The following is a 13,674-nucleotide window of genomic DNA, read 5'->3' as shown; positions in this document are numbered from 1 at the left end:
GTGTTACAACTCCGTTTACCTTTACCGCAAACCTTAGAAACCTCTGAGATTGCGAGTGAATTGGAACATGCCAATATGCGTCTCTAAGATCTAGAGACGCCATAAAGGCTCCTGGAAACAAAAGATCCCTTATTGAAAAAATTGACTCCATTCTGAATTTTCTCTTTTTCATAAACGGGTTTAGACTTTTCAAATTTAAAATCAGTCTGTAATTGCCCGATGGTTTCTTTACAACAAACACTGTTGAGTAAAACCCCTCTTTTTGTTCCGCTTTTGGAACCTTTCGAATCACTTTCTGACTTAACATGTTTTCTAGGATTTTTAGAATCTCTGGAAGTAGACCTGGGTCTCTTGGATTTTTTGTTATAACAAATTTTGACGGAGGAGGAGTCGCAAATTCTATCCGATAACCGAACCTTATCAGTTGTCTGATAAATGGACTCTGACATCAGAGACCATTTTTGAGCAAAGAACTTTAATCTCGCTCCTACCGCCAAGAACGAGTCATTGTGGCTTGGACTGTGTCTCGGGAATTTTAGACTTAAAACCCCCTTTCCCTGATTTATCAAACGTCCATTTCCTGCCCCTTCTCTGATCCTTAAAGGAATCTTTCTGATCATTGCCTGGTTTACGAAAAAACCTCTTTTTAGGAGTTGTCTTCTGTTTTTTCGGAAACACCTTTTTGTTAGCCGTTCTTTCCAGCGCTGAATCCAGCTCTGGTCCAAACAAAAGATCACCTGAAAACGGAACCCCACAAAGCCTATTTTTTGATGTTAGATTCCCGTCCCAGGTCTTTAACCATAAAGCCCTGCGGCCTACATTCACCAAGGCTGTTGTCCTTGCCGTGAACCTAACAATCTCCGCTGAGGCATCTGCCAAATAAGAAGCAGCCTTTGTCAATATAGTAATGGAATTCAACAGCTGTTCCATAGGAGCTCCCGCCAAGATACTGGCTTTCAACTGGTTTATCCACAGTTCAAGTGTCCTGGACAAACACGTGGATGCGACCGCTGGTCTAAATGTAGCCGCACTGGCTTCCCAAGATCTTTTTAAATAAGCATCGATTTTTATTTTTTTTTCGATTGGATCCTTTAAATCCCCTAAATCCTCAAACGCTAAATCACCTTGTTTAGTTACTTGAGAAAAGGGAGTATCCAGTTTTGGGCATTTATCCCAAAGAATCGTATCATTAGCTGCAAACGGAAACCTCCTTTTAACAGCTTTTGACACTAATAATCTTTTCTCGGGTTCATCCCATTCTTTCACAATTGATTGAGTAATCGATTTGTGCACCGGAAACACTAGGCCTTCCTTCTCTTCCATACCCTTGTACAATTGATCATGTCGTGACAATGTGGAAGCTACCTCTTTATTTAACTCTAAAGTATCATTAATTGCTGCAATTAGTGTCTCAGTATCTTCAATGCGGAACTTAAACCTTGAAGATATGTCAGACTCTAGTTCCCTGGAATCAGATTCCTCTGAACTATTCTGACCCTCTATCTGATCCTGCCCGTCTTTCTCTGGCAAAGTAGGTATAGAAACCTCTTTTGCAGTAGATGTACCAGCCTCTGTCAGGGAGGATTTAAATGAGGCCAGAGATGCATCGATTTCTTCTCTGAAAGCCTGCAAAGTGTCCTGAATAGAGGAACTAGGCTGTTCGCCTAACACCTTTTCCATACATAATTGACATAAAGTTTTTGCATATGGCAAAGGGATCTTAATGTTACAAACAGGGCATCTTTTGTATGTAGGAGGCTTAGGTCTGTCTGAAGACTCTCCTGTTTTTGCCTGCAATATAAACACAAACATATTCTATGCACAGAAAGAACATGCTGTTTAAAAAGTAACATTATAAATACTGCTTTTACCCAAACCTCGTATCTTGCATACAGTAAAAAGCATGAGGTGCCACAGAAAGAGATTAACCCAGCTATCTCACCTTCTGGGCGGCTCAGGCGCTGTCTGTCTTGTCTGTTGTTGACATGTTTATGTGCAACACAAAACGCCGTCTCCTCTGCAGCCGCCATTACAGCCCGCGCTTCTCCCTTATACAACCCGCCTATGACGTCTACGGTGGGCGGGGAGCAAGGATCATGGAGAAGATCGGCATAAAGAGCGTACTCCAGCATACCCGCCGGAAGTTACGCATAGCGGAAGAGGGATGCGACCTCGAGGTCGCATGAACACCGCCACAGTACCGCTCTTAGCTTGCCGCTCACCTTTTTATCCCCGCCACCTCCGCCAAACGACAGACCAGGAGACCTCGCGCCTTCCACACTTGCCTCCCAACCATCTGGGAAAGAAAGGTAGGTTACCCGCACAGATTCCAGTATGGGGTAAACGGCCAGACTGCCTCGGTTCCACAGTCTCAGCCACCCTTAAGGAATTTAACCTGCAGCCCAGCACACAGATCCAACTCCCAGGGGAGATGCTGACCTGCCTGGACGCAGGAACAAACAGCACTGAGGGTGGACTAACCATGTGATTGTTTTATAGGGGAAGTGCTACTTGTTCCTGCGTTGGGTGGAGCTGCGTCTCACCTTGCCCTGAAGGATTGTGGGAAAAAAAACGGCGCACCAAGAGACACATAACGCAGTGCAAAATAACGTCCAATTTCATAACCTACATGTGCTGCGTTAGGGGCATGTTGTGCGACTTTGCATCTTCTTAAAGAGACACTTAACATCAAAAATATCCCCTGGGGGGTACTCACCTCGGGTGGGGGAAGCCTCGGGATCCTAATGAGGCTTCCCACCCAGTCCTCTGAACAGCCGCCGACAGACCCGACTGTCAATTCAATATTTACCTTTGCAGGCTCCAGCAGGGGCGCTGTGGCTGCTTTCGGCTCCGAAGTAGACGGAAATACCCGATCTCAGTCGGGTCCGCTCTACTGCACAGGCGCCGGAGACTTGCGCCTGCGCAGTAGAGCAGACCCGACGGCGATCGGGTATTTCCGCCTACTTCGGAGCCGACAGCCGTCAGAGCGCCTGCGCAGGAGCCGGGAAGGTAAATATTGACGTCACCGCTGTACGGAGGGCTGCAGCGAGACCCCTAAGGGACGGAGGACGGCGTGGGAAGCCTCATTAGGATCCCGAGGCTTCCCCCACTCGAGGTGAGTACACCCCAGGGGACGTTTTGACGTTACAGATTCTCTAACATCCATGAAGGCATCTCTCTGCTTTTGTACGTCTACAGAAAAGTCTTGATAAATGTGGAAAGTGGAGCCATTAAATGGATTGGTGCGTTAGGAAGTCTTACAACTTCATTACCGGTATATCTGTTTTATCTCTGTAGTTGATCAATTTAGCAATTAGAGGCTGCGGTAATGCACCATCCTAGGTGAGCCCCTGGAATTCTATGAGCTCTTTCAATGGACAATAGCCTGGATGGTTTAAAATCAGGTATAGCTGTGGTAATCCATTCTTCTAGGAATTCTTCAGAAGCGGAGCCTTCAACTTTCTCTCGGAATCCAACAAGGCATAGATTATTCCTTCTTGACCTATTCTCTAAGTCAAAAAGTTTAAAAGAATGAGCATCAGCAATTTTACTATGTTGGTTCACCTTCGAGTGTAATGGCCTTATCTTCCAGATCACTTATACGCTGTTCTGGTTCGCCAGTACAATTATGCAGCTTATGCATGTCAGCTCAGATTGACTAGCATCCAGTTTGACTGTTTACAGAGGATTTGAGCTCTATAATAGCTGCAGTCTGGAGGGCTCCGCATCAGAGTTAGGGCCTAGTACTACTGCAGAAGCCACCTTCTCTCCCAGCTCCTTCCCCGCTTCATAAACAGTCATGTTGTACTCACTGCGGGCTGCATCAGGCATTGCAGGTGGTGTGTGGGCACCAGTCTCAACCCCATCCAGCGGGAGAGCGTCATCCATTGAGTGCTAGTTAGGATCGTCAGGGACTGGGGAGACTGTACCGCCACCATTTTTTGGAGCTGCCATGTGTGTACTGGGCCAAGCGTGCTTTAGCTGAAGTGGAGGATGCCGCTACCTTCTCGCCGCGGATATACCCGGGGATTTAGCCAGCAATAATCCGCTGTCGGGGGAGATAAAATTGCCGTCTGGAGCAGGCAGGATCACTCAGGATGATAGGGCTCTGGAGCTCAGGAGCCAAGCGTCTTCAGCGCTTCATAGCCAGGTCATGTCCCTATGTTAATCTATAGGATCCATTCACATTGCTCCATTTGAACGGATCTGGTCGACCAGTGTGAATCGGGCCTTATTGAGGTTTAATTAATTCAGGATCACATGCGACCTTAAATCCAGACACAGCATCTAGTTTTCACACTGAATAATTGTATACATCATTTAATGCCAAACCATTTATTCCTATAGTAATTTGTATGGGTCAAAATACATTGAACATAGCAAAGGTGCACTTGCCTCCATTCCATCCATGGCCATGGTCGCTAGATAGTTTGGATCTTGCTTGTTCCAGCACAGTCTGAGCAGGGGGTGATGCTGGGGATCTTCATAGATAATAGTGCTGTGTTCCAGATGGCGCAAGTCAAACATTCGCACAGAGCCATCAGCTCCCACAGAAGCAAACATATCCCGGCCGCCTCCTGCTCGGCTAAACGCAATGTCGTACACCTGTAATAGATGAACAGATTCATTCAGTTGTGTACCCAACATAGTAATAGTTATACATCAAAGCTCAACCAGGACAAAACAAAACAAAACACGATGTAGAACAAAATTGTCAGGAAGTTTTTACTGTAACCACATGGTCCAGTTCAGAGTTTACTTGTTGGAAGGGCCTTATTTATATGCACTACCAGCAAGAAGGGGAAATGGATTTGAATACATGTAACTGCTTATGTTCTAGGTCAGAAAAGACAAAGAAAACCGCTCTGCCTAGCTGGTTGAGAGTGCATAGCTGGAAAGCTTATCTGACCACAGGGCCAGCTTGGATCAGTAATCCCCAACCATTTTTGCCCAAGGACCTCATTCACGTCAGACATTTCCCCCCCCCCCCCCCCCCCCAAGGACCAGTGGAAGGGGGCTCTCTCCCTCACTCACCTCCAGTCTCTCCCCCAAGTCTCTCTACTTCACTTATTTACAGCATTTGCTTTTCCCCTGCTTATTTCTAGTTTCCAATCCCTTTACCTATCTGCTTATTGTCCTCCTCCCTGCAGCCTCAACTCTCCATGCTCACCTTTACCCTTCCCTCCTCAACTATCTCATCACCTTTATGCAGAGAGGCAACTTTGTGGCCAGTGAGAAAGCTGAGGTCCTGCAGCCATTCTCACTGCTGCCACCCAGTGTCTGTACAGGCCAAAAGTATAGTGCTGATACTATCGATGTTCCTCATTGATATCTGGCAGATTTCATGTCGCAAACAGTGCCCAATTGTTTGATTCCTGTCTGAAATCGATTTAATAGTTGATCACAACAGTCAGAATATATATCTTGAATAGCAATGGGTTAAGAATGCGTCAGTAGTGAGAGATTCCTCCCCCCCCCCACCGAGACAATACACAGGGAAAAGCATCCAGAGAAGAAACATGCTGGCAGGTGGGAGAGTGTAAGCTCTGCTGCCTACACAAGGTTCATCTGCCATTCCATTCATATGGAGAGAAAGAAAATGCAATAAGGAAATACTGTAGAATGTTTAGACATTACAGGATTTAAATGTACAGCAAGGTTGACTCACCTCTTTGTCGTGAGCAATGAGCTGGGTCTTCACGTGGCCGGACACCAAGTTAACGCGGCCCAGGACCTGTCCTGTCTCCAAACCCCAGATGGTGCAAGTTGTGTCAATGCTCGATGTTCCTGATTGAAGCAAAGTGTATTGTCATTTTTCATTAGTCAAGAAAAGAAAACCCCCATTTCTTTCTACATAGAAAAAGTAAAATTAAATAGTAAATGACAAGATAAATGTGATGTCAAATACGTACACATTTTTTCGAAGTTAATATTGCCAACAATGTCCCTGAGGCATCAATGGGGTGTATGCACTGAACTGCAGTAACCAGAATTATGTGCGTAAAGTCTTACCACACCATGAGAAGAACATAATGCATTCTGCTCTACTTATCGTATGGTAAGACTTTACACACGTTATTCTGCTTAAAGGGGACCTGAACTCTACTTATCCAGTAACAATAATCCTGTAAAGAGATCCTGAGTCACATGACTTCTAAAAGGGAATTTCTCTAAAATGGATACATTGAATGCGGAAATTATGTGCGTAATGGTACAGTACCCTAGTCACCTATATGAAAAATAGAAAACCTGGCATGGGGTACATCAGATTTAACCATCACGAACTCTTCCATAACACTTACCCAGTAAGTTAGGATCTACTTCATTCCAATCAAAGGATGTGAGTGGAGCACAGAAATCAGAGTTCTTGTTATTGTTCAGAAGACACTCCAGACGGGTCTCTGTCTCTCCAACCTATCAGGCAGGACAAAAATAAAAAAATATTGAAGTGTTTCAATGCGATTTTTTGGGGGATAAAAAGGAACCAATACAGGTAGTCCCCAGTTAGCGAATGAGATAGGGACTGTTCCTTTCTTCTTAACCTGAATTTGTCCATAATTCAAAACACTGTACCATCTCTGCATTGGCAGGTTGTACGTAAGTTGGGCGTTCGCTAGTCGGGGACCCGAGACTAGATTCTTTAACAACTGTCTGCTGTAGGTGGCCTCACAATGTAACAATGATTGCAGAGAGGTTACTGAATAAGCAGTTGTGCTATAGCAGTGAAGTACTCGCAGCCACCTGTTTAATAAATCCAGGCTGGTCTGGGTTTAAAGTAAACCTGAAGTGTTTAAAAAAAAAAAAAAAAAAAAAAAATTATATATATATATATATATATATATATATATATATATATATATATATATATATATATATATATATATATATATATATATATATATATATATATATATATATATATATATATATATATATATATATATATATATATATATATATATATATATACACACATATACACTATAGATCACAGTTCCCCAACCCTGTCCTCAAGGCCCACCAACAGTACACGTTTTGCAGAAAACCATAAACAATCACAGGTGGAGTAATTAGTGTCTCAGCAGAGCTGATTAACTACCTCTGTGGATTTCCACAAAACATGCACTGTTGGTGGGCCTTGAGGACAGGGTTGGTGAACACTGCAGAGCCTTCCCATTCCTCTCCTGGTCCCCTCATTCCAGCGCTGTCTCCCTTATGAGCAGTCTCCAAACGATGGGTGGGAGACTGCTCTCTTCCGCTGTATAAGGCTTTGGAAGTCTTCAGAAGCCCAAGTTCTCCCGAAGATAGGCAATTCCATAGAGAACGAGCGCAATCTCTCACGCATGTGCAGTACAGAGCCACCCATCTTTGGAAGCAGTCTTGCTCCTGAAGACTTAAGAAGCCTCGAGATTTGAACAGGGGAGACAGCACTGGAACGAGGGGACCAGGAGAAGAGCGTGAACACTCTAAATAGGACCCAGAGCCTTTCCCTTCCTTAGGTATTTTATTTTATTTTAAAAACACAGGTTTGATTTAATCAAAAGGAACTAACATACAAAAAGTGTTATTACCCACTCATTTATGGCAATCTGAAGTAGGGAGTAGTTACTACATATACCCGAAAACTATTAATGTGTATTGCCATTTACTATCCTCAATTTTCAATGGGCTACAATTTAGTGGGAATGTCTCTTGTGTTCCTCCCAAACCTTGGTTGTTATATCACGAAAATTTAAAGCCACCATCTTTTTTCGGTGAATTATTTACTAAAGGAAAGTGGGAGCAGCTTAGTGAGGGAGGATAAGTCAGGCACAATTTACGACTGAGGCTCCCATAAACAGCTGGTCATATTCCTGCTCGAGAAACATGCTTGCAACTGCAAACACCAATCCACTGCCCTTTTACCAACCCTCACTGGGTTCTGATAAGATCCAGGCAAGGGTTGAAGAATGTTTGCTAAAAGCAAACATTTCAAAATCCAGTCCAATCTAGGTTTACTGGACCCATTATATTCTGCAGCATTTTACAGTTCAGGAAAACCTTGGTAGATATCCCTCCAATGGTTAGAAACAAACATTTCTGTTTAGGATATATACTCACCCTCCAGACACGCAGATAATCCCCACTGGTGGCCAGCAAGTCTGGGTACACCCCCTTGGTATCAGGAATCCACATGAGCTTTGTGGTGGGGTATGGGTGGTCAAAGGTGTTCCTGCAGATAAACTCAGAGCTCTCCTCATCCAGGCCAACCAACTGAACCTGTGTGCACAAAATCATCAAAACCAGTCATGAAAAAAAATCTACAAATTGAAAAAAAAAAAAATATATATATAAAATACACATTTTTGAAACTTTATTTTGGAGACTAGGGTAGCATTCAGTCTACCAATTCAAAAAACAAAACAGTAACTGTATATACATAGGCAGCAATCAGCCAATCATTAAAACCACTTAAAGAGAACCCGAAGTGGCCTTGTATTACGTTAGTGGGGCACAGAGGCTGGTTGGGCACACTAACACCAGCCTCTGTTGCCCCATCGTGTGTCTCAAAGACCCCCCTGCTCGCCGCTATACTCCCCGCAGTGCTGGCAACACGCAGCGCGTCGCCAGCACAATGTTTACTCTAGCGCTGTCTGTCAGCGCCGCTCCCACGCCTCCTCCGCATCGCCACTACCCGCCCTCGTCCCTTCCCTCCAATCAGCGGGAGGGAAGGGACGAGGGCGGGTAGCGGCGATGCGGAGGAGGCGGCGGAGCCGCGCTGACAGACAGCGCTAGAGTAAACATTGTGCTGGCGACGCGCTGCGTGTCGCCAGCACTGCGGGGGTAGAGCGGCGAGCAGGGGGGTCTTCGAGACACACGATGGGGCAACAGAGGCTGGTGTTAAGTGTGCCCAACCAGCCTCTGTGCCCCACTTACGTAATACAATGCCACCTCGGGTTCTCTTTAAAGTGGATCCGAGGTGAACTTTTACTCATTGCATAATTGTGTTTCTTTCCTATTGTTTATAGGGCATTCCTCAAGCCAAACACTTTTTTTGTTTTAATACTCTAATTCCCTATAAACTAAATAAACCACGCCCACAGGTTTTCAGAGAGCCTTGGCAGTAGCAAGGGCTCATGGGAGCTGTCTGGGCAGGAGGAGGAGGTGTTACTAGCCATTGATTTCAGAGGCAGAGGTGAGGAGAGGCGGGAGGGATTAGGTTTTTTTTCACAGGCTGAGTGCTCAAGATACAGATAAGCCTGCCCCTGTGTAATGTTTACAAACAACATGGCTGCTGTCATTGTATCACAGGAAGAAATAATAATTTTCTATTAAAGCTGTTTGCAGCTAGATTTGCTGTGTAAACTATCTAAATTTTAGATAAGATATATAGACAAGTTACTTGTTAGTTTTTCATCTCGGATCCGCTTTAACGGTGATGTGAGAAACATTGGCTAGCTTCCTTGTTACAATGGCACCTGTCAAAGGGTTGGATATGTGACCGATAGAGCTGATCAGTTTGCAGATGGACACTCCCTTGTGGGGGTAGGATCAGGTTTTGTTTGCTTGTTTTTTGTTTGTCTTTTACTACTACAGATCTCTCCTTTTGTTTGTAGTCCTGCTTGTGAAGCTGTAACAGTTATGCTGGGAATACACGGTTCCTTTCTGCTGTGCGTTTTTGCTCTCGATCATTTTTGCCACTCGATTCTTATCTTCGTTTTTCTTATCTTTTTCTATTCACTTCTATCAGAAATCGAGCGGCAACACAATCGAAAGGGAGATCGGACATGTCGGAAATGATCTAACCATCTAATCAGCTACAAACCAAACTGTGTATTCCTAGCATTCTTTAAATAAATATGTGCTGCAGCCAGGAAAGGCAAGATGGACGCTTGCATAGCAACGGGTTACTGTACTGTCTGCTCTGGCTGGCCAGCGTTCACACGCTGTAGTGTGAACCGAGTCTAAAGGTTCATACACACCTACCAACTATCTGCCGAACTAGTCAGAGGAGCTGTTAGGTATAAGGTCTCAGAGAAAATAAACACATATATCAGTAGCTAAAGATTGGCTGTACTTACATTACATATGCATTTCACTGTCCACGTTTGGATTTCACAGAATTTGTATATAGTATATGCAGAGATAGATGCTCCTGACAGCTCATGGCAGGCTCCATGTTTTTCTGTCAAATGTGTCGTCATGTCCTGCCTGCTTCCTGATCACAGATAAGCTGGTACTAAATAACAGTGTGCAGTGAATATTAATGAGCCATGTGGCTAGGAACAATAGCTGACTCCTGCAGTGTACTCTGCCCGAGATTTATCAGTGCTACGCGATTACAAGCTGCTGTAACGTCTCATTAGCAGCCGAGGGGAGAGCCCCAGAATGCTTTGCAGTATGGTATGCGGCTTGCGTCTTCTTAAGAATAACAGCCTTGCTGATAAGCACACATCAAAGGTAACTGAGATTTTTATCTTCACTAATTGCTTTTGGGCTTCCTTCTAAACTGTTTAACACAGGACAATAGAGGTTTAAATTAGCTTCTGCAGCCTGACAGTTACTCTTTAAGCCCCATAGAACTTTTGGATTATCAGCTTTTTTTTAGCTGTTTCACAACAAAAGCCTTTTGACAATTGTGCTGCATAAAAGACCGGTATTGAGCATGTGAATGGGGCTTAACAGACAAGTCTGGCAGATAGTTGGTAGGTGTGTATGAACCATAAAGCCTCTATACATACATACTGTATGAGGATGAGGCATGTTGCCTGGCAGGGATAGGGAGCCCAACACTAAGCTGAGGACTTGCACAAGGTTACAAAAGAGCTAGTACTATGAAAATGCAGCGGCATGTGCCAACCCCCCTCCCCAGTTTACAAAAAGGTGGCTAGGAATGATGTCACAATGTAGACAGAGCCAGCCACTGCTTCCAGGACAGACACTCTATAGTCATGCAAGTGACCAGATATGCGCAGCACCTGACATCGAATCATACCCCACCGTAATAGCCAGATCATGTGACAGAAAGCACTGACTGCAAATACGGTCAGTACTCTATATGAGGACATTTACCCTTAAAACCCATACAAACGCAATAAAATAAATAAATAGAGGTCATGGAATACATATGACCAAGGTTGTGGAAACAATTTTACCGGCGACGTCGCTGAAACGACAAGTCTTTTCCACACACCATTATTGCAAATTACCATCTTATTTAAATACTGCATGGGCACACAATATGCACAAAATATCCACATTCAGGAAAACGGCATCGTACACACGTGGCCAACTACACAACTACTTGTGCATAGATCAGGACACATTGCGCAAAAATGTGATATCTGTTGCTCGTCATGTTGTTGGGCTAGATTATTGCACAGGATTGTTGTCTAACGCAGCAAGATCTGTAGATAGTCGGACATGTCGACAGACTTCAGTTTAGCATATGTGAGAGGCTTTAGTGAGTTCAACTAGTTCCATCCCAAGTCAGGCTTGGGATGGAAATCTGCAGCTCAGAGCAGTAATCCCGTGTTTTTAGGGTATGAAAGCCTGTGAAAAAAAATTGCGTTTTTGTACAAAAAAAAATAAATAAAAAATCAATCTGGAACCAATCATACCGCCAGGGAGCTTAAAGCGGAATATAACCCTGCATTTCAACTTTGCTCTAAAACATTATTTACAGCAGATTATATGCAACCAGCATTCTTTTTTTTACTAGACCAGCATGGGAAGGGTTACACACAGAGCTTTAAAGCTCCGTGGAGAGAAATTCTGCCGCATACGAAGTTTAGATAGATACATTTAAAGCGAATATAACCCTGCATTTCAACTTTGCTCTAAAACATTATTTACAGCATATTATATGCAAAAAGCATTTTTTTTTTAAAACACAGATGTTTCAAGTTCCGTGGAGAGACATGCAGAAGTTCAGATTGTTACATTCTATTTAGTTAGATGTATCTATTGATAAACAGTTACACACTCTTTGGCTGTCCTCCAAGCTCCTCAGTCAGAGAGAGAGAGTCACATTCAACACTTAGATACATTTATGTAAACAAAATGCATCTATTTCAGCTTCGGATGCGTCTGCAGAAATCTCCAGGAACTTTAAAGCCCTGTGTAACCCTTCCAATGCTGGTCTAGTAAAAAAAAAAAAATGCTGGTTGCATATAATATACTGTAAATAATGTTTTAGAGCAAAGTTAAAATGCAGGGTCATATTTCGCTTTAAGTAAACACAATGTAACAAGTGAGGAATGTGACTCACTCTCTCTGACTGTGCAGGAGCTGGAGGACAGCCAGAGAGTGTGTAACATTCACCACTTGTTACATTGTGTTTACTTAAATGTATCTATCTAAACTTTGGCTGCTGCAGCTTTTCTCTCCACGGAACTTTAAAGCTCTGTGTGTAACCCTTCCAATGCTGGTCTAGTAAAAAAAAAAAAAAAAATGCTGGTTGCATAGAATATGCTGTAAAGACCACATTTACTTACGGTAAAGTATTTTCCAGTAGTCTGAAGGACAGCACCCCCTCTTGAGACTTGTCTCTCTTCCCTCATAGTGGACAGGAAGCTAAAAGATAAAAAAAATTTGCATAGCGGATATGCAGGCAGCATAAATACCCCCCAGCTCACCTAGAGCCCTCAGTTAATAAAAAAAGATTATACGGACGTATGCTTAAATAACAAAACAAAAAAATAATATGTATATTTACCTCAATATTTCCCACACTGGGTGGGTCGCAGGGGTGCTGTCCTTCAGACTACTGGAAAAGACTTTACCGTAAGTAAATGTGGTCTTTCCCAGAACGTCTTTCAGGACAGCACCCCCTCTTGAGAGATAGACAAGATGAAATCTTAGGGTGGGACGACTGCTTGTAGAACTTTTCTGCCAAAACTCAAGTCTGCACTGGATAGGACAGTTAGCCTGTAGTACCTGACAAAAGTATTCTGACTGGACCAGGTGGCCGCCTTGCAAATCTGTTCGATGGATGCACCAGCCCTCTCTGCCCAGGATGTAGAGATACCCCTTGTCGAATGAGCTTTGATTGAAGTAGTAAGCAGTTTCCCCTGAGATCGGTATGAAGTAGTAATGGCTTCTCTAATCCATCTGGCCAATGTAGCTTTGGAGGCCTGCTTCCCTCTAGACACTCCCCCAAACAATACCAACATCGAATCCGACCTTCTCCATTCCTTAGTCCTTTCGAGATAATGAATGATACATCTTCTTACATCTAGACAATGCAGACGTTTTTCCTTCTCATTGGATGGATTTGCGCAAAAGGAAGGTAGAAATATCTCCTGGTTTCTGTGGAATTTAGATACTACCTTAGGAAGGAAGGCGCTGTCTATCCTTAATGTAATCCTATCATCTGAAATAATACAGTATGGTTCCTGAATCGATAAAGCCTGAAGTTCCCCAACCCTTCTTGCTGAAGTGATTGCCAGCAGAAAGGCGGTTTTTAAAGAAAGAAATTTATCTGAAATCTCCTTCAATGGCTCGAATGGAGCTGTACACATAGCTTGAAGAACTGTATTTAAGTCCCATGAAGGAATTCTGGATCGAACTACTGGTAGAATTCTCTTTAAAGCCTGAAAAAATCTAATAAAGTATTCTTCTGCCGCCAGTTTTCTTTCAAGAAAAACACTGATTGCAGATGTCTGAACCTTCAAGGTACTAACACTTAATCCC

The 13,674-nt window shown here is 43.5% G+C and overlaps 1 protein-coding gene across 1 annotated transcript in view; it reads right to left on the bottom strand.

The window, feature by feature from the left end:
- Positions 1–13,674, bottom strand: part of DCAF7 (DDB1 and CUL4 associated factor 7) — a 32,067-nt gene that overhangs the window by 8,691 nt on the left and 9,702 nt on the right. Inside the window, exons 2-5 of the mRNA XM_068262683.1 lie at positions 8,101–8,259; positions 6,303–6,414; positions 5,669–5,787; positions 4,396–4,605 (exon numbers count right to left, since the gene is read on the bottom strand). Of these exons, the coding sequence (XP_068118784.1) occupies positions 4,396–4,605; positions 5,669–5,787; positions 6,303–6,414; positions 8,101–8,259 (600 nt within the window). The remainder of the gene's footprint in view (positions 1–4,395; positions 4,606–5,668; positions 5,788–6,302; positions 6,415–8,100; positions 8,260–13,674) is intronic.

Source organism: Hyperolius riggenbachi, chromosome 12 (assembly GCF_040937935.1).
Source record: "Hyperolius riggenbachi isolate aHypRig1 chromosome 12, aHypRig1.pri, whole genome shotgun sequence".
Classification (NCBI taxonomy): domain Eukaryota; kingdom Metazoa; phylum Chordata; class Amphibia; order Anura; family Hyperoliidae; genus Hyperolius; species Hyperolius riggenbachi.
This window is presented reverse-complemented; position numbering and strand designations above follow the sequence as displayed.